Source organism: Atractosteus spatula, chromosome 7 (assembly GCF_055471065.1).
Source record: "Atractosteus spatula isolate fAtrSpa1 chromosome 7, fAtrSpa1.hap1, whole genome shotgun sequence".
Classification (NCBI taxonomy): Eukaryota; Metazoa; Chordata; class Actinopteri; order Semionotiformes; family Lepisosteidae; genus Atractosteus; species Atractosteus spatula.
Genome location: NC_142712.1, coordinates 45,154,640 through 45,182,437, shown reverse-complemented (window position 1 = coordinate 45,182,437; position 27,798 = coordinate 45,154,640). Strand labels below are relative to the sequence as shown.

The window sequence follows — 27,798 nt, the reverse complement described above, 5'->3', positions numbered from 1 at the left end:
AAGTAAATTCTAAATGATCTAAGGATTTCATTCAGCTGTTTCTTGAAAGAAATTGGTGATCAGCTCTGAAAATATAGCTGAGTAGCTGGAGTCCCATAAGTTCAAAACTCCCACAACCTTTTCAATAAAGAAATACTTAATGTTCTTGGTATAAAATGTACTTTCAAATACAGTAGTTCCTGAAATATGGGTTCGAGCCCATGTGGTGAAGGGTGAACTGGGGCAGGAGCAGCGAGGGAACAAGCCCAAGAATCTGAATTCATTCCAATGTTATTAATAATACATTCCATTTTGCCTTTAAATTTTAGGGTGGAGTGGTGACACTGTGGCTAAGGATCTGTGCTTCTGGCTGGAAGGTTGCTGGTTCAAATCCCATGACTGACAGAGGAATCCTACTCTGTTGGGCCCTTAACCTCAGCTGCTCCAGGGGTGCCATATAAATGGCTGGCACTGTGCTCTGACTCCAAGCTTCTTTTTCCCCGTGTGTGTGCACCTGTGTGTCTCATGGAGAGCAAGCTGGGGTATGTGAAAAGACAAATTCCTAATGCAAGAAATCATATATGGTTAAGAAAGTGATCTTATCTTAAGTAGCCTGCTCCACCTGAGATGGATTTGCCCACAGGTGAAACAAGCTTCTTGTCTGATTGTGTAATCATTGCAACTAGCACTGACTGACAGGTGAGTGGAAGTGTAGTTGGATGCTGTGACAACACTAGCTCACTCCACCGCACTCCGCAGTAAAGGGGATAGTTGGTGACAGTTTTCACTTGTATATTTTACTTTGTGTTTCACTGTTTATTCTGAAGTCCATTGCATTAATTTTATGAGGATTTTGAATAAAATCCCATCACATCCCATCAGGTCCCATCATATTCTTTTCTGTTCAAGACTAAAAAGATCCAGCTCCTTAAGGATATTCAGTGTATCACATTCCTTTCACAATGTGAATGCATCTTATTGGTTGGATTGATTCAAAGCAGCAATATCTTTCTCAAAAGTAATTTCAAAATAACTATTTAAATTCTATGCTTTTAACTATATATCCTAATATTCTCTTTTCAGTGTTTTGTGCTTTTTAACATTGTTCATAAGATAAAAATGATGTGATAACAAAATCACCTAAGTCTTTTTCATAAGGATCCTCTTTAGGTGACACTTTGACCTATGAGCTAGTAACTACCAGTAGTCAAACTATCTGGCTTGTACGCACAACCAGCATTAAAACCTTGACACACAATTTTAGTTTTTCTATTTGGAAACAGTTAAATTACTGATTAGAAATAAATGCTATCTGAAATACAATGAATAACCCAACTTCCTGGTAAATATTACTGGTATGTTGTTAATACATTTTGGAAAAAAAGTTAATAATGTTGCAGTTAGAATGTGTTCTTATTGACCTTTCTACTGCAGCTATTTCTGTGTGCAAACCCTTATTATTAGCAGGTAAGAGATGATGACATTACAGTGTATCTGCTTTATTGCAGAGAAGATAACACCTTCTATTGAATTTACTGAGGGGAATGTAATCAGTCAGGAGCCTGGTGGAGGTTTTATCACAGCTTTGCTCTTCAATTTGGTTGTGCTTGATTGTGTTTTAGAGTTATTGCTTCTACAAAACTCTTGACCCAGGAATCTGACTTCTCTATACAGAGAATAATAATGTTTTTTTATTGCACTGATCCTCCAAAGCCTGCATTTTAACGCAGGGGTAGGGAAGGAGAGAAGCAGCTCTGGAAGCAATGTTTTTAATCATTAAGATGTAAGAAAGCATGCAGTGTATTTAAAGACAAGGCTTGCTGTCTTTGTCATGGAGCTGCACTGTTTTTTTTAGCCACATTTAAATTTTGTGCAAATCTTTAGGCTTTGACCTTGTGCTTAGTTGTTGTGTTCTAAATCCTACAGGAAATAAGTATGACACTGTCTACATTAAATGCCATTGTGCCCATTCCTACTTTGGTCTCATCTGCAAACTTTTTTAGTTTACCTACTCTACTAGAATCTAGATCATTGATGTGAATTTGGAATCAATTGTTCAAGTACAGATGTTTACTACTCCACTAATTAATAAGACTCTACTGTTTTTCAAGAATGGTCACCTTTTGTTTCTTGTGCTGCAAATGCCTTGGATGTTGCTACCATTTATTACAAAGGTTTTTCTTTTACAATAACTTCTTCTTTTGTTCACTTATACATTTCTTCATAGATATTTAACATATTAAATGCATTGGTGAAATACGCTTGCTTCAATACTTAACCTGCTGTGCAGTGAGGCTGCTGGTACAGAATGCCTGCTAATCACACAAAGTTCACACTGCTAATCGTACATATAGCTTGGGATAAGGGGGGTATTTTATATGTAAAAATCTTTGGGATCTTATAGGATGAAACACCCTCCACAAATGCAAGGAATAATTGGCATTTATTTCCTCTAATGCCATTGTTGTTTTATATCTGTGTTAGGTTCTATAGTATGAGCCTCATTAATGACACAGCTTATTCTGAGAGAGAGGGGAGTTTAGAATTCAAAATTGTTTTTTTCTGATAATCTTATCCTCATATTTTCTGTTTTCATTCACTAATGTATTTTTCTATTCTGTTATGCCTATTTGAAACAAATTACCACAGTAAAAGGAACAACAAAAAAGGGACTGGATGAAAATGCTGCCACTAATTTGCTTATCCCAAAATCTGATACTATAAAAGCGACATTTGCTGTTATATTTCCGACCATTGTCAACACCCTGTGAAACCTTGTGTCTTTTTGGTTTGCAAAATAGAATAGAAATCGACTTAAATGCATTAAAACACCATTATTACAGGAACTCTGAAGGAATGCTTGCAATCCTATATCCCAGGAGGCTGTCTACTCAAAAGGTGTTGCTGCATAGGAGCACATTTTCATTTTAACAACAGTGTTAAAATGATGTATCCTGATTGTATCTCATGTACAAGATTCTTTGCACTTCATTGCAAATTCAGGCATTATCTGAAATTTACCTGAAGCACAGACAGCAACATATGGATGTAATCTGTTCAGTTCATCGTAGGGTGCACACGCGCACACAAGCGCGCAGACCAATTAGAGATTTTAATTAAGCCCACCTGTCTTTGGAAGGTAGGAGAAAACCAGGGCACCCTGAGAAGATCAGATCAGATATGAAAATCCCACACAGAAGGCACCCCAGTACAACTGATATACAAAGCATCTGGAAAACAATGCGCTTGATCATCCTAACTGGATCATCTTAATCCATTGTCTAATCCCTTTATCCAATTCAGGGTTGTGGGGGAGCCAGAGCCTATCCCAGCAAGCAACAGGTGCAAGGCAGGGCACAGCCTAGAAGGGATGTCAGTCCATCACAGGGGACACATACTGTAGACAGGCATACATACCCACTCACACCAATTTTCCCAGAAGCTAATTAACCTACCAGTATCTTGTAGGACTACCAGGACTGTGGGAGGAAAATTAAGCGCTAGGTGGAAATCCACAAGGACACAGGGAGAAGATACAAAATCCACACAGATAGCACCCCTGGACCCCAGCACGGCAAGACAGCCATGCTAACCATTGTGTTACAAAGCCTTCTGGACTGTATCATTACTTTTAATATAAATTCAAATATAAATATATTTTTTGAATGGTTCTGAAATGTTTCCTAGTGAAAAGCATTTGAAAATGCTTCTTTCTGAAGAAGAATTTATTTATTTTTGTGGTATGTTCATTTGTCACGCTTTATGCCAGTTTTGTGTCTGTGCATGTGTACTGTATGTGTTTCTATTTGTTTTAGTTCTGCCTGGTACCCATCTTCAAAAACATCCAGCAGCCTTGTTCTGGTGTGGATATATACTGTAATCCACACTTACCTCACCTAGTCTCTAAACTATCCCACTGAGCAAGCCCATAAAAAAGGGTTTGCTTACTGTTGTAAAGGCGAGCTTGTTTGTAAAGCCATAATAATGAGCAGTCTGTCCTGTTTTATACTGTCATGAAAGTTGGCTTCTAAATAAAAGTTTATATAAAAAAATATTTGCCTTCCTTATTGTGAAACAATCAATAATTTATCCGGAAATTATAAATGTTAGGTGATTTACAGAAAGTTATAATAGTAAAAGAAGAATATTTTCTCAGATGTATAGCCTATGTGAAAACTGAGTAGATCATTGAAGCATTATTCTTGCTCTTAGAAAATTTATTTCTCTAAGGGGGTATAAAGTCAACATTTTTTATGTCTGAGGGAACAATTTAGTTTGATACCATATAAAGGCTAGGAATGACAACAACAGATCAATGTAAGCTCTGTAATGTTCTGTATTAATGTGCTATAACAAAACAAAATGTTTGCATGTATTCGGTATGTTGGAACACCTATACTTTTTGGATTTTCTAGTGTTCTGCAGCAACTGTAAATTTGTTCCAAACTCGTACAGTAACTCTCTCATAAAGTAATACAAGCATTAAACCACCCTCCTTGTTTGCAATTACGTTTTTCCACATTAATTTTCCATGCAATATTGAAAATTTCATGTGCAATTCTTTCTCATGACCTATTGTTAGTTACTGAATTGCTGACGTTTTAATGCCTTGGAATTGGTAGTCATCTGAGCGCTGGGAGAGTATGGTTTTGTGATCCATGACAAATGAAATTATTCTAGGCTTTACTGTTTAAGTACAAAGTTTAACAATGCATTTTAATTAGATTTGCCTTAATAAATCATAGCATGAATGTGTTGGATAAGATTGTAAGTGTTATGAACGTGCAAAGCTGCATGTTTTGTTGAGAGTAGATCAACGTATTATTCTAGGTACCTTAATGTTGGTCTTTTTTCATGGTCTAACTTTGTTTCACAGTATGACTGTTTCACAGTCAGAAAAATAGGAAATGGTCACTTATTCCAAATACTCCACTATCCTCATGCTGAATAATTACAATTATCACTTATTTAATTATTTATGACCACTTACAGTATTCACAGGTTTATTGCCTTTGGGGGTCACTTCCACTGATCCATGAGGGCATTAGACCTGCAGTAATCCTCTTCCCTGCTGTGAATGCACAGGTAATCCACATGGTGATGGTTTCAAGAATGTACCTCCAGACTCCCCTTCATCAACACATCAGCATTTTTGTCATGCTTCCCTCCTTAACACTATTTATCATTTTTTCTCAGTTTTGGAATTCTCTTATGTCTGTGTTTTTGTAAAAGTGGGGCTACAAGCAATCTTAAAGTCAGATTCCACTCATGGAAGTAGCAATACTCTTATTTTCTTTAAAAAAAATGCACCAACACATTCTGCCTCACAGTGCTTGGGTTCAGCTTCTGGGCTGCTGTCTGCGTGGAGTTTGTATGTTCTCCCCATGTTAATGTGGGTTTCCTCTGGATGCTCCAGTTTTCTGCCACAGTTCAAAGACATAATGGCAGGTTAGTTCACTTCTGTAAAAGCTGGCCCTGTTGTGAGTGTGTGTGTTAGTGTCTATGTTATGAAATAGACAGGCATCCTGTCTGCGTGTATCCGATCTTGCACCTTATGCTTTCTAGGATAGGCTCTGGGCTACCTTAACCCTATATTGGATAAGTAGTTATTGAAAGTGATGGGCTGTGACATTCTTTTGAAAATTCATATGCAGTTCATACTGTATGATTAATCACCTATAGAAAATACAAATGCTTTGGGATTTTGAGACTATAACACTGTACATTTGATATTGATTCTGATATTATTCTGATATATTTTGTCCTGGAAAAATTTGGCACCTTCCTCAGTACAAGCAGATTTGCAATTACAACTGAATTTCCCTTTCATCCCACAGTGAGGAGGAGTTTTAGAATATTGCACCTTGGAGAACATTAAGAGATCGTTTTAATTCAACATTTTGAGTCTATAAAATTCTTTAAGGCCTAGTTTAAAATGGGCATACCTTCTGTTATACTTTAAACTAAAGCAAAGTGAAGCCAAAAACCAAATGAACATATGGCATATTATCATATATTGTTAACTTATTTGAATATGCTTTTCCAAGAGGAGACACTTTCTAACTATGCATTAACTTATTATGCCATACACCCTAATAGTCTTCCCAATGACACTCAATGATGCAAAACACTGGGAAAAAATGAACTAGTGCTTTTGCATAAAATGCACTGCATGTCAGCAAATTTAAAATACCACTAAACCACGTCTTAATACTGGACATCATTATGAATAATTGTTTATCCTTACCAAATGAAAAGGTTTATAGCTTCATCTACATAATATGATAACTGTCTTTAGTATGTTGTCATCTTCCAGCTGAGTTAAGCAAAAACCATCAAAAAGATCTAAGAAAGGTTTATTTGAGCCCTAAAGACAGTACGCAGCTTTACAGGGAAGTGATTTTAAAACAGAGAAGGCTTCTTCACACAGTGGTTGATGGCAGTATGAACCAATCTATCCAGCTGTGTTTTGTAACTAATAGTCTAGCTTTCCTTTTAGGAAAGGGTTGGTTTGGGTGAGAATCCTACAAGTAGTCTTGCAGTTAATAATAATAATAATAATTTATGGTAATAATAACGTACACAAGCCAAAAATTAATTCCAATCTTTTGTAACCTGTCTTATAATCTTAGATACAGATGAAATGTAAAAGACATCTCCATGCATTCTAATTCAACAGGAGAGTGAAAGATAATTCTAGTGTCCTTATGATGCAGTGACATTATCTCACTATTCCAAATCAGTAAATTAAGTTCTGTTTGTTGCTGAAGTTCCAATTGAAATCAGCTCAATTCAGGTGTACTGTCACTTTAAGAGGTGGTCAATAAGGCTGTGATTGGAGTAATTGTGTTATCTTAAATTCTCCCCACTGGGGGTCCCTGTCACTCTGAAGTGAGGGATAATGTCAGTAGGTAGTGCAGCCACTCTTCCTACCACCAGTCAGCGAGATCATTGTTGGGGGGTAGAAGGATTACAGACAAGAAGCTTGTCATTGCTGAAGAGCTGAGAGTTTGAACACTCATACAGAGACAGAAAACACAAAATACAAAAAAATGACAACAGTCAGCGAGCCAGTAGCAATTAGCAGACCTGTGCGATCTTCTAGAAGATACAAAAGTGTGAGAAAAAACTCCAGAAGAATCTATTCACCCTACCAAGATCAGCAACCCAGGTAAAAGCCTGTTACTTTTGTTTCTTATTGCATTACTGATTGTTCCATTTCTCATATGATAGGTTTTTGTGTGGCGAAAGATTCTGTTTATCATTCTTCATCAAGAAAGTTGATGAACGTTGATGAAGTGTTCAGGGTTGATTGAAATATGTTTGAAATTAGATTCATTAACAAAGCATGCATTTTTCAAAACAACATTTGTGCTTGAACCAAGGTAATGCTGGTAGTTTAGGTCTTGCAGTCTGAAACACTTACCTTTTTGTATATAACACTAATGTGTTACATTACTCCCACACTGTAATCAAAATTGCTTTTTAAATATATCTGTACTTACATTATGTATAATTCTTTTATGAGTTACAAAGCTTATTAAAACTGCTTTTTTGTGAAAAACTATTTTCATGTGGTTTCTTAAACCTTAAATCCATCCTTAAATACATATAGATACAGTATATACAGTATATATTTGCCGCATTAAACTGCACAGTCTGTTGCATAAAGAAAATATGCTACATATTTTTTACAGACATGAAACACCATACTGTACATACAAATGAGAGGAAGCCCAGCTAGCTAATTTGGCACAGAAGTAGATCATAAAACAGAACTTTATGATCGCAAAACTTTAAAAAACTAAGGAATGGGAATCTCATTTGGTAAAATTAATGCTTTCTGGTAGATGGATCCTTAACCTTTTTATGTGCCTCTTTTTTTTTAAATCTCAGTAACTCGGATGACGATGACAAAATTGAAGAAAGGATTGAGAGCAGCGATCCTGAGGAAATGTTCCAGAACATTCAGATTCAAAAGGAGATCATCGCCAACATTCGCACCCGACCTTGGCCCATGAGGCACAAACTTAAAGCCCTCAAGTAAGAAAGCCTTAACACTATAAATAGTACTGTCGTAATAGAGAGGTAAACATGGAGTAAGACTCCCTTGAATTAAAACTGCACTGTGACACCAACATGCTGGCTGCCTCTGTAGTAAGATGGCAATAAAGCCTTCTCCAGTCAGAAAGCAATGTGATTCATGGCAAGAATGCATTGAGATTGTATACAACCAGCTGTAATGTAGTGCTGTGTTTAGGCATTAATTGTGTTAGTCAGAGCATACATCTGACTGGCATGGCAGTGCTGCTTTATGATGTATGCATAAAAATACATTTGGATGGTTTATGTGAACTAAAGCCTGGCATGCTTTAATATTTTCAGTGGACTCACGACGAAAATTCTGAATCCTGTCTCCAGAAAGGTTTATTCCCTTTTATTGTGGCAGAATGGCCTAAATGCAGTAAAAAATATAAACAAATATTTAATTTATAATTATGTTTCTAAAGTGCTTTCCACACAAAAGAATCGCAAAACACTATACGTTTTGGAGGGGACCTGTTCACCAGTGAAACGCACCCCCACCTTCATGTCCAGACAATCCCAACACACAGCAGGTGAAGAGGCAGAAGTGCAAAACTGCGTCTACTATTGCAAACCATGATGTGGGATCTCGACATAAACAGAAGCTCACTTTAATGTCTCATTCAAAGAACAGTACCTATATCATGGTGTGTCCGGTCACCAAACTGGGATGTTGGTTTTTGGAAATTGTATTCCAAAGAAAAAATCACCACCCTCTGATCCAACAACTCCACATACAGTATACACTGCAGCAGCAACTTTTCTCATTAAAACAGTGACTCTGGTCCTGAAGGACCCCGGTGTTTGTTCGAGCCAAGTTTGATCACGGAATAATTTATTTCAAATTTTTGCTTCAGGCATGTTGTTCATATTTGTTTTCAGCTCCTAAAGGTTTCTATGTTTCAGAATTTCCCTTAATCAGATGTATCAGCTGCAATGGTTTCCTTTACAGAAAGATTTTTTTTTATTGTGGGAGTGTATGATATAAGGGCATCCCCTTCTGTGTCTGTTCATTAGAGAATGATTACCTATTTAATAGGAGAGAACACTCTTAACCAACAAGTTGAGAAGAGATTTGAGAAAGTCTGTGTGCTGACATTGTTGAAACGATACATTTGAAGAAGACTATTCGTGAAACCAAGGACTGAGTGGAGAAAACAATGTCCTGTCCCTCGTTTCCTGCCTGCTGTCCTTCCGGTCCCTCTCTTTCCCTTGGGCTATATATTTCTGGATCTTGCACTCTTCCCTTGCTCAGCTTTGACGTTCAGATGTCCTGAAACCCGCCTAACCACCCAGATCGCCCCACGTCCGCTGCCCGAGGGCATAGGTTTCTACTCGACTCCCGAACTGCTGAGCCCGGGCTAACTCCTCGTCTCGCCGCTACGCATAGGGTCATTTTCGCTCTCCTGCCTCTCCACGGTTCGTCCCTTTTTCAGACATCCGTGACAAATAGCCAAACATATTAGTAATGCCATTACTCATCACCAGCGATTATCAGCACAGTAAGAATGAAACCAGAGCTGAGAAGCACTGGCTGCAGCCTCCTTTTCTGCTGAGCCCTGAGCAGCTTAAAGCTTCACTCTACAAGATGATAATGATGTCGTCAACACTGCTGTATACATGTTCATCATACAAATGTACATTGAATAAGCGAGTGTCACATGCAGGATAACTGGTTGTGAAGATTTTGGCCTTACTGCTGAAAAGAAGTGAAGCCATAAAATAAGAATCGTTCTGTTGGTGTCAATTCAGAGAGTCTGCAAACTGTGACTGAAATCATTTCAGTTAATCAAAAGAAAAACTGCTGGTCCGCAGTAGTTTACTGCTCTTTTCTAGAATGGGAATGCAAACCCGGTGCTAAAGAAGAGAATGGACCCAGTGGGACAAAAGTGTTTATAATCTAGAAGTTAAAAACATAAAACAAGCACTTGTTGCAATGCATTAAAAGAAAGTGGAGCCAGATGGCTCGTCTTAAAAATACTATTAATGATTTTAGTAGGGTAAATAAAAAACTAATGCAAAGTATCTTAGAGATATAATATTAAATAACAGGCTTGTTGGCCACTTTTAAAATAACCATTTTAATGTGTAGTGTAAATTTAGGAAACCTCTTTCAGTTAAAAAGCACGTTATTTTAACTGAATAACTATTTAAAGAATATGTATTCCTTTGTATGTGTGCCAATCATACCTTTTCTTCATCAATATAATTATTCAGAATAGAAAACTCCTTGACATCCACAATAGCCATCCTATCTGTAGGTACATTTATTTTCCAATGCGTACATTCAGTAGGAGAAATCTTGTCTATACAGATAATGCATAATTCCTAAAGCTATTCTACTGTATATATTGTGCTTGAAAAGTGCTTGAAAAGGGGTTATAGACAAACGCGCATATTGGTGTATTTTGTATAGTACCAATGGTTTCTTATAGAGAGTTGCCTCATACCTGGTCTCTGCAGGAAACCTGTGCCTTGTTGTTTTCCTTTGATTCCTATTAACGAAACTGGAAATTGCAGAAAATGGATTGGAGCAGGAAGGGCTCCGATTACAGATCTTAATGATGCTGTCTATCTTCTCAGGCAAGCCAGGGAGATTGTTTTGAAGTACGAAGGCAGGCTGACCAGGACAAGGGGGTATCAAGCTGCAGGAGCTGACGTAGGTTTTTCATTTAATAATGAAAACTCAAACACAGCAACAATCAATCTGAAGTACGGTGCACTCCTCCAAACACCATTAGTGTGTCTCATATCTTCACAACTCTGAAACAACTGCTCAGGCTGCTAGAATTCAAATGCTGGTCAGTAATGGATGTGCTGGTCAGTCAAAACTCATACTTCTTGGTCCTTCTTCTTCGGTTCCTCTTTATCAGGTGTCTTGATTTTACCATGTTTATCTCACAATCCAAGACAAAGCCCTTTCATCAGAGATTCTTCAAATTATGTTATACTGACAAGAGCAATGCCTAGCTGTAATGTATTGTAATGAACACTCAATTAAATTGCAGTAAAGAGCTTTCATAGCCAACTAATGGGTATAGTAATATGTTCTATATAGGTAATTGGTATAGCTGTTTTCCTAAAAAAATATTTTAAATCATTTCTAATCCTATATAAAAGTAATGTATTGCATTAGTCTATTTAAGGGCTTCACATTTTACAATATTTCATTTTTGTGTATTAGTTGCAGGCTGATAGTCTGTGTGACTTTTCCTTTTTCTTGTCTCTGTTTATGATCCATGCAGGTTACAGTGGGGAGTTTTCAGGCTGTTTCCTGTGTTCACTTACAGACACACTGCTCAAATTTATAGCCAGTTGTTATTGCCCAGTTTAATTAAAATGTTTCAAAGATATTCAATAAAGCTTCCAAAGCCCCATTAAAATTAATTGATTTTTGCCATGTAGATTGATGATGGTTTATTAATTAAAAAGATTGCTTTTGTCGCTTGGGCATCTGGACGATTAGAAGTCAGACTTATTTATTTAATTTTAATTATTTATAGTGTGTTCAATGATTTAGGTTCACCGCCAACTGATGGCTCACTGCAATTGTTCTGTTTTTTTAGGTTTCCTGTATGCTCTAAAAAAAGAAAACAATTTATTAACAGTGACCTTTGGAACCTATGAAGTGATTGCAGTAAAATTCAATACTAAAAGAAATTGTGATAAGTATTCAATATTCATGAACCTTGGACTGCCACAGATTCAGCACTAACAGTACCTTCAACAGGGTTAGGTATTCTAAGAAATGGGATTTGGGAAATATCTCAGCAAACTTGGATGTTTGTCTTTTCACCATAAATTTCTCAAAAAATCATTACTTTGTGCTTTGCTCTTGTTGTTGTTTCTAGTTGCTGAAAAAGCTGTCACGTCTGGCATATAACATAGTCGTCCTTTTCATTCCATGGGAAATGAGGATTAAGAAGATTGAGAGTAAGTAGTGACTCCTATAAGTCATTTGGAACACCCTCTCTACAATATATATATACAAAGACTTCTGCTCAGAGCTTATGCTAAAAGCTGTACCCTTGCTTTCATGAAAACACCTTGCACAGGGTTGAAATGTCTAATTTAAATTATGACTCTGCCCTGAATTGCACTTATGTCTGTAATGACTGTTTCATTCCCTTCATGTTTCTTTCCTGTCTCTTTCAAAGGTCACTTTGGATCTGGCGTTGCTTCTTACTTCATCTTTCTGAGATGGCTGTTTGGTATTAACATTGTCTTAACCATCATGACCGGAGCATTTGTGATACTGCCTGAAGTGAGTTAACCTACAGGTAGCTCTTGTTCAAGGAGATAAGACTTATCTAGTACAGAGCTTAAACTTAAACCAGTAATATATTCAAATAAATATCTATTAATAATGGCAACAAATTTCACATGTAAGTATAAGCTTCTAGATCCCTAATGTCATTAATATTAATTGCTTATTTGCTGCTATCTGTGAAGGCTTTAGGGAGAGAAATTTTAATCTGTATTCTGTATGCCATTACAAAGCGTTAATGAATGGTGTTTCAGAACTACAGGACAATTCATCTTTCAGGAACGCGTGACCATAAAACTACTGATAGAAATGAAAGAAAAAGAGACTAGCCTCTGTAAGTTGAGTCAGAGGTTGCTGCGTGGAGTAGCACGATTTATGCTCAATTTCTTTTGTGCACCTGGAAGCAATTTCTGAGGGTCTCAGCAAAACTGCATCAGTCACGGAAGGTCCCATCTGTGTTTTTCCCTATTAGCTTCTGGCAGGAGCGCCTTTTGGAACCACAAGAAGCAAGACCATTCCAAAGGAACACCTCTCCTCAGCACAGGACCTCGACACCATCTGGTCACTGGGGGCAAGGCTATGAAAATGCTTTATTGCTTTGTCAATATTACACCCTGCTGAGTTGCGCAGGCATTTAATTAATTCAATGGCTCCCTCTCTGACATGCAATCTGTCCTTTACAATTCTACAGGGCTACCTCCAGTATTCTGTCCTGTTTTATGGATATTACGGCCGAGTTAGGAAGATTGGGAGCGCTGGATACCGCCTGCCCTTGGCTTACTTCCTGGTTGGGATGACTGTCTATGCCTACAGCTTCATTATCCTGTTAAGAAAGTAATCGATAGACATTCGCGTTTCTCTGTATCAGTTTTTGTAATGGTGGCAACTCTTTTACTTCTTTTTATTTCACTTATTGAGAAGGAATTCTTTGTTATTTATTGAATTACTCTAATTTTATTTGTTTGGAATGGCAATTAATGTTAATTAGCTCTTCATCAAATGTGACAAGAAAGTGTAAAACCCGTCATATAAGACTAGGCTTTGCTATCCCTACATACATAAGATTTATTTGATCAAATAACAAGGATAATCTACAGCCCTTTCCTTTTTATCTGTACGCAATATTACATTATGACAAGGAAAATACACATTGAATTACATTGACAAATGAATTAGCTCAGTAATCAGTAACGTAATAATGCTCTGACAGTATTATGTACCCAAACCATCCTATTATCTCAAAGAATCACATCCTAGCAGTGTGATAGTGTTTTTATATTCGACTCCACCTGTAGCTGGTAAACAATTTCTACACTATTAAATGTTTTGAATTAAAAATTAACACAGAAGAACTTCAAGGTAATTGGGAAGATCAGTCAGTGTGGAGCAGGAAATGAAAACTAGCTACTGCATTCTCTGTTTGTGGTGGAAAATGAGAAAAGGCCAGCTAATTTCAAATGCATCTTCATTGTTTTTAAACAGAATGGCAAAAAACTCCCGGCTTAGTTTAGCCAGCGCCTCAGATGAGAACTACACATTTTGCTGGCGTGTCTTTTGTGCCTGGGACTACCTGATTGGAAACCCTGAGGCAGCAGAGAGCAAAGCAGCAGCGATTGTCAACAACATCAGGGTGAGTGTCTGGGCTGCACAACAAGATAGACTCTCCCTGATCTGATTTGCAATGATTGCTCAGCTTTAATTCAGTACCCAGAGTAGATTAGCTGCTGCTACTATTCATGATTTCCCATAGGGCAAAGCTATCAATTAAAGCTCATCTGAAATCTGTGCAGTCCTCAGTAGTGAGAAGGTAGTTCAGAGATGTCCTGCAGGTGTTAATGAGTCAAGTGTTGCCTTCCAGTTCTATAAAACACTCCTGGACTTGAACTATATATTACAAGTGATTGAGACAACCATGAATATACTGTACGCAGGTGTAAGGAGTATTAAAGTATACTTGAGAGGAACAGTCAGGTGGGAGGGTGTTTATTTCAAAGGATATTTTTAATACTATGACTATTCCAGGACCCACATTAAAACCAAAACATGCAGGATACATAGAGCATGAGACAACAATATTTGTCCTGTTTGATTAGGTAATGTGAATGTATTGATTGATTTTGTACTGTAATTTTCATCCTTTTTAAGGAAGCAATTCTAGAAGAACAGGAGAAGAAGAAGGACAAAAGCCTGTGGGTATCTGCACTCTGCTCATGTGGGCTTCCATCTTTTCTGCAGAACTATTGAATGTACTGAATGCAAGGGAACTACTGAAACTCCTTTTTGAAATCACTGTCTTGACCATGTCTCTGTCTCTCACATTGGGAGGCTATAGGGCAGGATAAGAACAGCTTTGAATACTACTTTTCTTATTGTTTTCTTTTACTTTTTAGAGCTCCAATAGAGTAAACTGCACCTCCACATTCTGATATAGAATGTGTCCTGGAAATAATATATATTTTTGTAAATTAAAATGAGGAAGTAAAAAGAGATTATTAAGTTCATCTCATTTTTATAAATTTACAATCACCAATCATTTTTGTTATACAGTAGTTACCACCCAATCTAGAATAGCCAGGTTGTGTCCCTTGTCTCATGACAACAAACCCTGTGACCACACACAGGGGAGAGTGAGAAAGTGGGCAGGTCCGAAGACTCCTCTGATCTACCCACCTTTAAAATATTAATCTCTTAATGTGTCACAGGCAATGCAACCCCATACTGAAGGCTCAGCACTGATTGGAGGAGAGTCCAGTTCCTCACTGACATGGAATTGAGAGGTCCCTGACCACCTTAATCCCACTCTACCCACAGTGACACTAAGCCAATAGTTACCTACAGCTTGGGGAAACCAGTCACAGTCTGCTAGTGATCTGGCCCAGTCTCAAACCGGTGATTATAGAGCCCAGTGTCCACTCAGAAAACATGCTTACTCGTTTGAGTCTATTGAGAGGCCAGTAGAATGATCTATTTGATTGTGTTAGTTTAGCAGAGTATCATGCATTAATGTGGCTTCTTTCATTAATTGTCTCAGTTTGCGGCACTGGAAATGCTGCATTGACCTCAGGTGATTTATCAGCCTTTCTCTGCTGGTTCATCACAATCACAGCAGCATCGTGCCTGCAAAAGACACCCCACTGTATTTCAGACAAACTGCTTCTTCAAGTGCAGGATGACTGCAGCTATATCAACGTCTCTCATCTGTAAATCAATATTCACTAGTGCTTGTAATACCCCGGGCGCTGCTCATATAAAAAATGTAAAGGAATCTAACAGATTGTGTCCTGATATACTTAACGTTACATTATATTCAATATGGTCAGAACTGTGTTGTAAACTGTGATCTTGTAATTTTGTCTTTCAGCATTTTTTTTCTGTTTGTCTAGCAATAACCAACAGTGTTTTATTCAAATAAAGCTATGTAAGCATCACAGAAATCTTTCTTTATTCTTGTTCCTTTTGCAGGGCTGTAATGATTAGTCTGAGAATCCTGGCCAACATTCTTGTTCTGCTGTCACTCGCCGGGAGTATTTACATCATCTACTTTGTCGTCGATCGCTCTCAGAAACTTGAGCAAGAGAAGCCAGAATTAACCTTGTGGGAGAAGAATGAGGTCTGGGAGTCACCATTAATATGTCTTTGATATGCATTAGAAGGAAAACATTTACTCTAGTTTTGATTTCCCTATAAAACATACTATGTAAAGATATATTCTAGGCATGAAAATAATGGTGCAGTGCATGTTCAGTCCAAATCAAATCAGGAGAAGCACTGTAAACTGCAATTTAATTACAGTATAATTCTGATCCACATTTTGTAGGATTCTCATATCTAACTAGCAAGAGATCTAATTCACACAGTATCATTCTTGGCCACAACACTGTTCTTTGACCAGTTTAAACTATCCTCACACTTCTGTGCAATCTGAACATAAACACCACTGTACTTAGGATTTAATAATAAGAAGAAATATTTGTGTTTATATGGTGATTTTTCATCATGAATCCCGAAGTGCTTCATATACAGTATTTCATCCACCACTGCAATGCACCACCCACCTGGGTGACAGCATTTATGCACCAGAAGCCCAGTAGACAGCATGGAGAAGGGAGGAATTGCTCCACCAAACTGATTGTTTATGCAAATGTTCATTTTGAAAAGTAATGGGAATGAGCCTTGCTTCATCTCCCATGTGCCCAGGTCAGTGTGGTTGTGTCTCTTATCACCATGATTGCTCCCTCTGCTTTTGAGCTGGTGGCCCAGCTGGAGATGTACCATCCCAGAACAACACTGAGATTTCAGCTTGCCAGGTAGGAGCTCCTTACAGAACTTTAGTATTATGGTATTCTAAATATTTATCCCGTTTAGTGTTTATTTAGACATATAACCTGATTGGGTTTGATAATAATTTTCTCTATTCCATGTCTACCAATTTGAAACACCAGATTAATAGTGTACACAGTAGTTCAGTAGTATACTGCTTTTCCTCCCAGGCCATGGAAGATGTGGACAAGGACTTGTGTGTCGCCAAGCCATAACTCATCTAACAGGAACTCAGGCAGTGGGGCTTTGGTGTCAGTCGGGGAATTTACATAGCTCATCCTCTCACACTCAGAGACAATGGATGAATATTTTCACCAACAAAATGATTAAATTTATTGACTCGAATCCATAATTGTAACGTGTTGTGCCTCAGAGAAACACTAAACACTTCTGAGATTTCCCTTAAATCTGTAGTGCTTCATTTGCCTTAATTATAGGTGCCATTAAGAGTGAATGGTACAGCACTGACAGCTAGTGGGACTTTCAGTTTCTAAGAACTTGTGATTGTTTTTATCAGGGTTCTTGTCTTGTACCTGGGAAACCTCTACAGCTTGATCATTGCTCTTCTGGACAAGGTGAACAGCATGAGTTCAACCGTAAGTAATGTACTTTAATTTACTTAAAAATGTTTATTTAGAACTGCAGTTTTATACCTGCCTTTTGAGCAGCATTTCATTTCAAGATTGACTTTCAACATTTGAGCATCATCATGTTCATCCATCCATTTTCCATTTTCTAATTGCTTTATCCAGTTCAGGGATGGAGTTAAGCCAGAGCCTATTGCAACAAGCAAAGGGCACAAGGTGGGGGTAAATCCAGTCCGTCACGGGGCATACAAAGACACACACATTCACACCAGGGCCAGTTTTCCCAGAAGTTAATTAACCTACCAGTATGAATTTGGACTGTGGGAAGAAATAAAAAAAACACCTGGAGGAACTCCACACAGATAGCACCTCATGGCCAGAATTGAACCAAGGGGGCTGGTGCTACGAGGCAGCAATGCTGACCACTGAGCCACCACACCACCTTCGTCATGTTTGAACTTCTATTAATACAAATATTTAAAAGAAACTCACACATCTGTTCCAAAATATCCATAACCTGCAGCAAATACGTATTATAAACCATTGCAAAGAGCAGTAATATTTACTCACTCCACTAGATGGCATGTTTGTTCCTTCAATGGCATAATTGTACTAATGCCTGGAGTAACACATACACTTGTAGTCAGGTCTCACTTTTTACAAGAGCTTTTGTTAAAGGAATTAAGCATTTCGTCTTCCCCCTCTATCACTTATCTCTTGTTTGTGTGACATCGTTTGTGTGGTTGGAATTAAATCACCTGAAGCTAAATAGTGACAATTTCACTAGTCGGTAGCAAATGTCACTTTGACAGAAGCTTGACAGCTTCACAGTACTGGTGGATGGCTCCTCATTCACGTATCAGCCACAGACAGGAATCTGTGAGCCACTCTTTCTCTTCTATCTTTTGTGCCTCATGTGACATCTTTTCGTCACCTTAGAAATTTTGCCTTCATTAGATTCATGCATTGATAACATCAAGGCTTGATTTCTCCAACTCTTTACTCCCTAACTCTCTGCTCAACAAGTTGCAATATGTCCAAAATTCTGCTAGTAGACCTCTAACTTACACCATGTGTTGGCAGCATACCACTCCTACACTTAAGTCTCTTTATTGGTTGCCTATAAAGGCACATATTCAATATAAGTTCTTGTTACTGACTTTCAAGGCTTTGAACAAGGTACTGTACCTTTGAAAAGGTACTTTTCAAGATAAAAAACCTGGCTCCATCATACCTGTACATCTCTGAGCTCCTCCATGTTTACACTCTTTATCTATACATGTACAATCCTGTATGTTCCTGTTTGTTTTTTCTTTTACTTTTTATCATACTTTTTTGTCTTTTTCTTCACTATGTACATTATCCTTGGGTATGAAAGGGTGAATCATACAGTATAAAGAAATATATTATATCTGTGCTGTGTTAAGTAGGCTTTATATCTATGATTTATATTGCTATAAATCCCTAGTAATTTAAAAAAAGCAAATGTACTGAAATTAATTTAAGGTGATAATGTGCACTAAAAGCTATTTCTGTTATTCTCTCATCGATATAACAAAGAATAAAAATGCATACTGTATTTATATTTAATCAAAATGGGTAAAACAAGCTACAAAACTATTAGCATGCAATACATTCTTGAAGGTGTTGAATTATGCAGTTCACAAACCACAGACTAAAGAGGAGAAAACAACAATAGTGTGTGTTTTCTAGGAGGTTTCTGTTGGTTCCAGCAACTGGTCAGACTCCACAGCTTTTCTGGCCACTATTGCTCTTCCAGAAGAGGAAAACCTTTCAACTATTGTGCCTGAAATCACTGAGAGAAGGAACAGCACTCTGAGCTTAGGCCTGGTGGAAAACACACCCAGAACCATCATTCCTGTAGCCCTCAATAAAACAGCATCATATGAGTACAACATGAAGTCGCAACAAGACCAGTGCTGGGAAACCTACGTTGGACAGGTATGAGATATTACAATAATTTTTAATTTAGATTTGTATGTATACTTTTTCCAGCAAAAGTAGAACTTGCACAACATCAAAGTACTTAAGGTATTCAATGCCAAGGTACGCAGACAGATATCTCGGGGGCTAGTTCAGCTGTGTCTGTCTAGACTGTTGCCTGAATGGGGCTTCAAATTCAATTCATTTACAGTAAAACAAATCAGAAAATTCCTTTACTCTTTGATTTTTACACTGTTTTTAGAATATTTAAACAGCTTTCTTTAATAGCTCAGCAAGATCTCAGTTCAAATTCACAATACCTGCTTGTATCGTTTTTTCCTTTGTCAATGTCTTCAATGAAAATCTGTTTTCCTCCCTTTAGATTGCCCTTGTTAAATATTTTTAAAAGCACAATGTTGGCAAGCAGAATGAAAATATATTACCTTGTTACAGTCGTTTTCTTTGTAATGCAGCACTCGTGTATTGTTTATTGATTAAAATGTGCAGGATGATGTTTCCTTAACGATGCCTCGGAGATGGCACTTGTATCGATTTTCAGAAAATCCTAAACATCTAGTAATTTTTCCCCATTTAACCATTACTCACAAGAGCATTAAATGGAAGTAATTGTTTCAAAAACAACAATATGAAAAATGAAACCAAGTAAAAAATGTAATCTCTTTTTGTTCCAGGAAATGCTGAAACTTTCAATTATAGACATGATTTTTACCGTGGCCAGTATCTTATTGATTGATTTCTTTCGTGGCCTTTTTGTTCGATACCTGAGTGATTGCTGGTGCTGGGATCTGGAGAGCAGGTTTGTAAGTAGCCCTCTGTGTTCTCCTGTAGCATTCTGTACTGCTTCAGCTGTGTGAACAGGAGTGAACAGCATCTCCTCTTCTCACTACTTTTTGTCTGGATGTGTTTCCTTCATAGCCTGAATACGGTGAATTTAAAATAGCTGAAAATGTCCTGCATCTGATTTACAACCAAGGAATGATATGGTATGTAAAGAATTGTTTCACAGAAATAAAGGCTCCAAGTCTCACTGGAAAAGTAGTGTTAATGTTAATGTAATGAAGCACAAGGCCTTTTAAGCCCTCAAAGGGAATTGAAAAAAAAAACAGAAAAACATGTTTTAAGCTCAAAGGGAAACATTACAAAGTTGACTAAAACAAGATTGAGGCAAGAATGAATTAATAATAGAAGTTACTTTGCAGAGAGAGATGATTGTTTAGAGTTATTTTGTCTCCGTGCTGTAGATCTGGTTCTGCCAGATTACTCTTGTCCAGAGTAGAAAATCATCTTCAGAAGGTTTGTTCATGGTGAAACCCCTACTGTCCATTTCCTTCCAGGATGGGTGCCTTCTTCTCTCCCTGCCTCCCAGCATTCAATGTTCTCAAGCTGATCGGGCTGATGTACCTCAGGAGCTGGGCAGTGCTCACATGTAATGTTCCACATCAGCAGGTCTTCAGAGCCTCCAGGTTGGTGAGGGCTCACTAAGTTGGAAAGCCACAGCTGGCGTAGTAACAGTGCTGTAGTGCCCTTTTTTCCTGAAAAAAATAACTTGGTTTGCGGAAAAAGGCTCAAAGTGTGAGACCAGAAAAAAATGCCAAGAAACACAATGAAAATCTTGAGTGGCTCAGAAGCTTGCCTAGCTGTCTCCTAGCGGCCCTTTGGCTTGTTGTCCAGTCTCTCTCAAAGCTTCCGTGTTAGATCCTCGGCTCCCAGGTTCAGTGGCTTTGACCCTCGTCTTGTATGAACGTTTTCTCTAGAGCTCCCTGGTGCTCTGTAACCTGCCTCACACACCTGCTACCAGGGAACAGGTTTAAAGAGGGAAGTGCCCAGCTGTCAGGTGTCATGATTGACAACAGGCTTCTTTCAACAGGCCTGTCATTCTGTCCAAACTACCAGTAAATATTCAGTATGTAAACTATGGGGAATTCTAGGTACTGTATCTAGGCACAGTTTAAAAGAAATGGCCCACAAAACTGTTATCCTGCTGACATCCCTCTTCACAAGTGGAAACTGCAGCTGGAGTTCTGTGAGCATGTCTTCTACAAGGTGCTTTCTGTGCTTCACTCCGCTCCTTTCCAGAGCTGTGACAAATGCAGTTCTGAAAGTCTACTCCACCCTAGCATGCCACCGCAGTCCTGAGTGCTCAGTCTGATTTATTTAATGGCCCTTACTCCGGCTCTTTCAGGGCTTATCGCTCACTCTCAGGTGTGAAAAAAACACCATTAAAACGCTATCCATTTCACTTGCTGTTAATCTTAAGGGACACAAAAGACCTTGAGATGAGCAGGCGAGGCCTCTTAATAAACTGAGAAAAAGGCACCATTACACAACCACACATCATTAGACAGTGAAGACAGCCATTGAGCACATAATAATTTTATGCTGTTTCTTTCCTCTTATTTTTACATGACAAAATAGGATGGCATGCAATATTTTAAAGCCAAATTTTCTAAAAATGTTATCATTATACATACTTTAAAAAGCCATGTTAATTTAGCTGTAAATCAAATAAAATATTCAATATTTAAAACTCAGTCATACATAATTTGCTTTAACAGTATACCTTCCAATGTACTGTAAATGTTTTCTTAATCAGCACCACAAAGAGTATTAAAAGGTGCTTCCTCTCTGATCAAAAGAGACTGTAGTCCCAATGCCAAATTATGAAAAAGTGAAGGCTCTGTAGTTACTATCTGTAAGATAAAAATGTTTTGTGTTTCTTACAGAAAAAGACTATTGAAGTACTATTACTGAAAAAAGGATGGTAAGATACAAGAAACAGTCAGCAGTAAGCTTGTCTTTTGGTGCTTTTAGAATTGTGCTAGTGAACGAGGTTTACACCCGTTTTTCTTGTAGCTGAAATTCAGTTTCTTGTACATCCACTTTCAATGGTTTGAGGCTCTTTACAAATTTGCAGTTTTGTCACATTTACAATGCCTTGTTATTGAATGCATTATTTTCTAAAGCTTTTAAGTGACAATTAATCACTGAATTTCTGTTCCAGATCCAACAATTTCTACCTTGCCATGCTGTTATTTATGCTGTTCCTCTGCATGCTCCCCACAATCTTTGCAATAGTCAGGTATAGACCATCTCAAACCTGCGGGCCTTTCAGGTAAATTCCCTTATAGTAGTCTCCATCTGCACTCCTACAGCTCACTGATGTGTTTTACACTGCTTTGTTTCCTCATCTCAAGGTTCATCAAGGTTGCCCATTCATAACCCCAATGGGGGTTATTCATAAATATATTCTCTGTTCACCCTGTTAAAACACACTGATGGTCTTTTCCCCCTATTCATTAAGCCATTGTCAGGTTAAATGAAGTACTGGTACATTTTAACTGTTGGTAAAATATTGGCAATTTTTCCACTGCTAGTAAAAGACATTATGGTCCAGTTATGATGACAGTAAAGTTCATGCTCTAGTAATGGCTGGTGGAATTCAAAATAAAATAAAATACAAAAGAGGAAGAAAAATGTCTCCAGGATCATATTACTCAATGAGAGGAAATGGTGGAAAATTATTTCATAAGAAAACTGTATCTGTAACAGAAGAAAACTCAGACTCAGTTAAGTTATAATAAATGCAGGATTAGTCACACCTTACCATTGTCACACAAATATGAGAGAAACATATTTGTATTCAAATTAAGGCTCCTTAATTTTCTTTTAATCGCTGCAGTGACATAAAGAAAGTTATAGCCCACGGCACATGTTGTCTGTGGCACACAATCAAGTATGTGTGTGGAAATGTTCCCATTAGTGGAGGGCAGTGGTCTATCCAGGGCCTCATCTTCACATTTTACAGCCATTAGTTAAGTTACATTAGTGTTTCATTTTCTGAAAACAAATGTAACTGGAGTAGTTTTAGACCACAGAATTAAACAGGTCATTTATTACACAAAATGCAGTGTGTTTTATGTGCTAAAAACAATGTGCATTTCAAAAGTATAACATTTAAAAGTTAATTGGAAAGGTAGCACAGCAAAATATGGTTGTATTTACTCATGACTGAAGTTTGCATGTTCTCCACATGCTCCATGTGGGTTTTGGTCAGGTTCTCTCGTTCCAATATGTTCGTTAATAAATAACAGATGGATAGACTGCAATAGCAACTACTGTCACTGAAAACAACTGAAACATAAACTGGCAGTTTCACAAGCAGATTTTCACAGTTCAGTGCAGGTTTGCCTTTTATTTCTGTGTAAACCTCCTAATAAAGATTTATCGTCAAAGCTGAAGTGTTTATCTTATGTCATGTAAAGAAACAGTAAAACAATCATTTTGCAGTTTAAAAGTATGGAGGCAAAATATTAAATCCAATCAGTTTCTCCTGAACTTGCACCTAACACCTTAATTATCTGCAACTGCAATAAAACTATTTTTGTACCCCCGTCCAGTTAGAAATCAAAAGACTTGTAAATAACCTCCAGTTTCAAGGAAAAACCTTAAGTATATTGAATTTATCCTTTTCTGTTTTTTAGTGGCCAAGAGAAGATATACGATATAATTTCTGAAACTATTGCTACTGATTTCCCCTTGTGGTTCAGCAAAGTAATGAACTACGTCACAAGCCCTGTGGTTGTCCTTCCAGCCCTATTGCTGCTTTTGTAAGTCCCGTCCGATTGTCTTGGCACAGCTTTTGTGTTCTTAAGTCCTCAATCATGACTAAAGACACTTGCAGAAGGTAAGCTACAGTATGTAACAGTGTACCTGGAGACCAAACACACGGTCATTTACATTCAAGTAATCCTACTCATCAACCGGTCAATGCTCATACATGTAGTTTAATCACATGCACTCAAAATAGAAGTCTTTGGTTCTTACAGATTTTCTATAATCTTTTTTTCTCATTCCAGTATGTTAATCTACTATCTTCAGTCAATTGCAAGATCATTAAAGTTCACCAACAATCAGCTGAGAATGCAGCTTCAAACAGTGAGTAACACGCTGGCTGACTGTCCTGAGAATAGAAGTGACTGAATACTGTTTCCAGACTCCACTCTGATGGAACCCTGCATGTGGTGAAAATAAACAAGAAACACATTTTGGGCACTTTTAAATTTAGAAGAAGATACAATTTGGGTTAGAAACATTTTTCCATTGTAAGGACATTTCCACATAATCTGTTTGTTGGGAGTTTCACTCTTTGTAAGAAAAGTTTCTCAGTTTGTGTCCACATATTGATATTAATATATAAATGCTCATACACAGGGGAATGGCATAGGGTAGTGGGTGAGCCTTTGTGTGCATAAACAATAGGTTATGGGTTCAAGTCTGTGCAGCAGACACTGCTGTTGTACCTTGAGTAGGGCACCCCAGTTTCCCCAGTCCTCCAGCTGTTTAAGTGGCTACCAGTGCTGTGGGGAGAAATCCCTCCCAGTGTCACTTGCAGAGTGAGGGAGTCCCACTCTCTCAGTCTCCTTGATGCTACACAACCCAGGTTGAGCTGTGGCCTGATGTTATGGTGTGGATTTAATTTTTTTTTTTAAATAAAGAGAAAAATAGAAGCAGCCAATTCTGCAACTTTTATGGCTAAAGGGTTGAGGGTAACAGACGTTTAGATGAATATAGATTCTGTCATTTAAATTTAGTTTTTGCTTAAAATTATAATCCTTTTTAGTCATGATTAACCTAGCCTTTATGATGTTGTTTTCCATTTTCATATTTTATTTTCTAAGTTTATTCATGACTATGTTTATTCTAGGAAAGAACAGAAGATAAGAAAAAAGTTTTCCAGATGGCTGCAGGTAAACACTTTTTGAGTCCTTGATTTTCATATTAGATACATACCTTCAACATTTTGGGAAGTCTCTGACTTAAGCAAGCCTGAATTTTTGCCTGGACTGTCTCTTTGTCTCATAGCTAGAATGCAAAGCCAGGAAGGGAGTGACAAGAAGCCAGAGCAAGAGAGCGATCTTACGAGCCAGGAGTCCTCCATTCGCTCCTCTTCCCCCAGGCGCAATGGCAGTGTGGCCAACTTTGAGTCTCCGGTCAGCAGGGGCAACAGTATTCGCACCATAGCACAGTCTGCGTCCCGCACGGATGTCAACAGGGCAGCAACCACGTCCCAAAGTCCTTCCATCCCTATATTACAAAAACAAAGAAAGGAACAGATCCCAAACAGGCAGGAGCACTTTGATTTTGTCTTTTCTTAGAACATGACTTTTATGTTTCATTTAGAGCAGGAGTGACTAGCTCTGGTCTTCAAGAGTTTATTATAATAATAATTCTTAACACTTATATAGTGCTTTTCTGGACACTCCACTCAAAGCGCTTTACAGGAAATGAGGACTCCCCTCCACCACCAATGTGCAGCATCCACCTGGATGATGCGACGGCAGCCATAATTGTGCACTCACCACACATCAGCTATCAGTGGGGAGGAGAACAGAGTAATGAAGCCAATTCATAGATGGGGATTATTAGGAGGCCATGATGGGGAAAGGGCAATGGGACATTTGACCAGGACGCCGGGGTAACACCCCTACTCTTTTCGAGAAATTTGGGAATTTTAATGACCACAGAGAGTCAGGACCTTGGTTTTACATCTCATCCAAAGGACGGCACCTTTTTACATAGTATAGTATCCCCATCACTATACTGGGGCATTAGGACCCACACAGACCACAGGGTGAACACCCCCTACTTGTCCCACTAACACCTCTTCCAGCAGCAACCTTAGTTTTTCCCAAGAGGTCTCACATCCAGGTACTGGCCAGACTCACACCTGCTTAGCTTCAGGGGGTTGCCAGTTGTGAGTTGCAGAGTGATATGGCTGCTTTTAGGTTTCTCCGGGTCTAAAGCTGTGCACCCCAAATAAGAGCAAAACACACTGCACCAGTTTAATTTCTTATTTTGATTTGACTCCGGAACTCTTTAAATGACGTAGGTCGTTACAAGAATACTGAGTGGCAAAAATAGACCACTCCTAAAAGATATAATTTTGTATTCCTTTACTGAAGCCTTCTGTGCTTGACATTCAGAAAAATGCTCAGAAACAAGGGCAGAACTACCATACTCTTCAAAACTACCAGTCAGATTCAAACTGACTTAGTGGGTGGAAACAGACTAAATGCACTGCTGTAGATAACTCAGGCATTCTTTCAGCAATGATCCTGAGATGAATCTCCCTTTCAATGATTATCTTCTCCAATGAACAATCAGTTTTTCTGCCAATTAAAAGTCACTCTCTCCTTTTTTTCCCACAATTTCAAGGCATCCAGGATTTTTACATGGAGGCGCGAGTGGCTCCTGTAAATCAAAGTCCTACCACCATGTGGCGTACAACCCCTCCAGCAGGTACACGGAGAATGTCCATTCAGATCCCTTGTTCAGAAAGAGCATCCGGCCCATCCACCCAGAGGCCCTCGGAGGAGGAGGAGGAGGAGGAGGAGGAGGAGGGGCGCAGGGCTTCTCCAGCCACAGAGCTCACACCACGCGCTATGTGATTGTCAATGAGCACGAGGCCCGGAAGAAACTGCTGAGGTCTTCCACCAGGATACCGCGGCACTACAGGGTAGACGAGCCAGGGGGCATAGTGGAGCTGTATCCCAGGCACATCAAACGATACAGCATTCAGACTCCTCAGAGGTCACGCCAGCCACATCTCAGTGAAGAGGAAGAGGAGGAGGAAGAGGTGAAGAAAGTCCGTCGGGGCTCCTTCATTCAGACGCACCGGCCCCGATCTCTGTCTGATCTGCACCAGCCGGCGCGCTTCTACATCGGGGACAAAGTGGAGAGCCACCACTCCCTGGTCAAAGACCTGATGAAGAGCTGTTACGGGTTTTATGAAGATGGCTGCGAAGTGGAGTGGGAGGATGCAGCCTCTCGCCCTCGCTCCCGGATAAACGTCAGAGCCGCAGATCGCCTGGAGCAGCATCCTGAGCCGCCAGTCAAGCCCAAGCTGAAACACAAAGCAGATCCGTGCCTCACAGAATCGGACTCGGCATCCATTGCGTCCAGCAGCGATCAGCAAAACAGCAGCACTGACCAGTACATCCAGGTCATCCACAGCAAGGAGAAATACCTGAAGCCCACGGGCAAGCTGGCTAAAAAGAAGTCTAAGGCCAATATTGATTTTAATGTTTCTGGATCGAATGAACTGATCTGCTCCAATGTGTAGAGGAAGTGTTCTGAATTCCATCTGTCCTTTCAACTTGCTTTGCATTCTTAGCTTTGCTGCTAAGTACTACAGCTTAGTAGCTAGTAGTTCACCATGAAGCTTAATGTTTCATACACGTGACACACAATCAGGTTATTTATCAAAATAGTTAAAAAAAGAATTATTTCTGATCACCACATCTAGTTTCAGTGACACTAAGTACAGTGTTGTCTGTGCGCATGTTTGCAAACCTTTCACACCAATCATGAGTGGCCTATTGAATTTAATGTATACTTAATAAGCACATTCATATGTTTTTGCAATAACTACAATAAATAAAACACACAAGTTAGTTTCAATCAGATTCCTTTCCAGCTGTTTTTTTCAGGTTCCCCCCATATTTCCAACTCACACTCAAGGCAAAATAATTTTAAATTATCCTTTTATAATCAATTATGTTAAACAACAGTGCATTAAATTACAAAGTACACATA

General features: G+C 38.5%; 1 protein-coding gene across 1 annotated transcript; it reads left to right on the top strand.

Annotated features, from left to right (window-relative positions):
* Positions 1-6,915: 6,915 nt before the first annotated feature.
* On the top strand, positions 6,916-27,325 carry tmc3 (transmembrane channel like 3). Its single transcript, XM_088921023.1, has 22 exons — positions 6,916-7,150; positions 7,876-8,022; positions 10,648-10,723; positions 11,916-11,997; positions 12,222-12,328; positions 12,804-12,902; positions 13,023-13,165; positions 13,814-13,961; positions 14,477-14,520; positions 15,794-15,941; positions 16,529-16,638; positions 17,169-17,247; positions 18,955-19,200; positions 19,875-20,003; positions 20,119-20,186; positions 20,538-20,666; positions 22,205-22,315; positions 23,685-23,810; positions 24,060-24,138; positions 24,908-24,950; positions 25,066-25,327; positions 26,419-27,325. The coding sequence occupies exons 1-22, from the start codon at positions 7,032-7,034 to the stop codon at positions 27,323-27,325; spliced, it is 3,402 nt and encodes a 1,133-aa protein (XP_088777149.1). The 5' UTR covers positions 6,916-7,031.
* Positions 27,326-27,798: the final 473 nt, after the last annotated feature.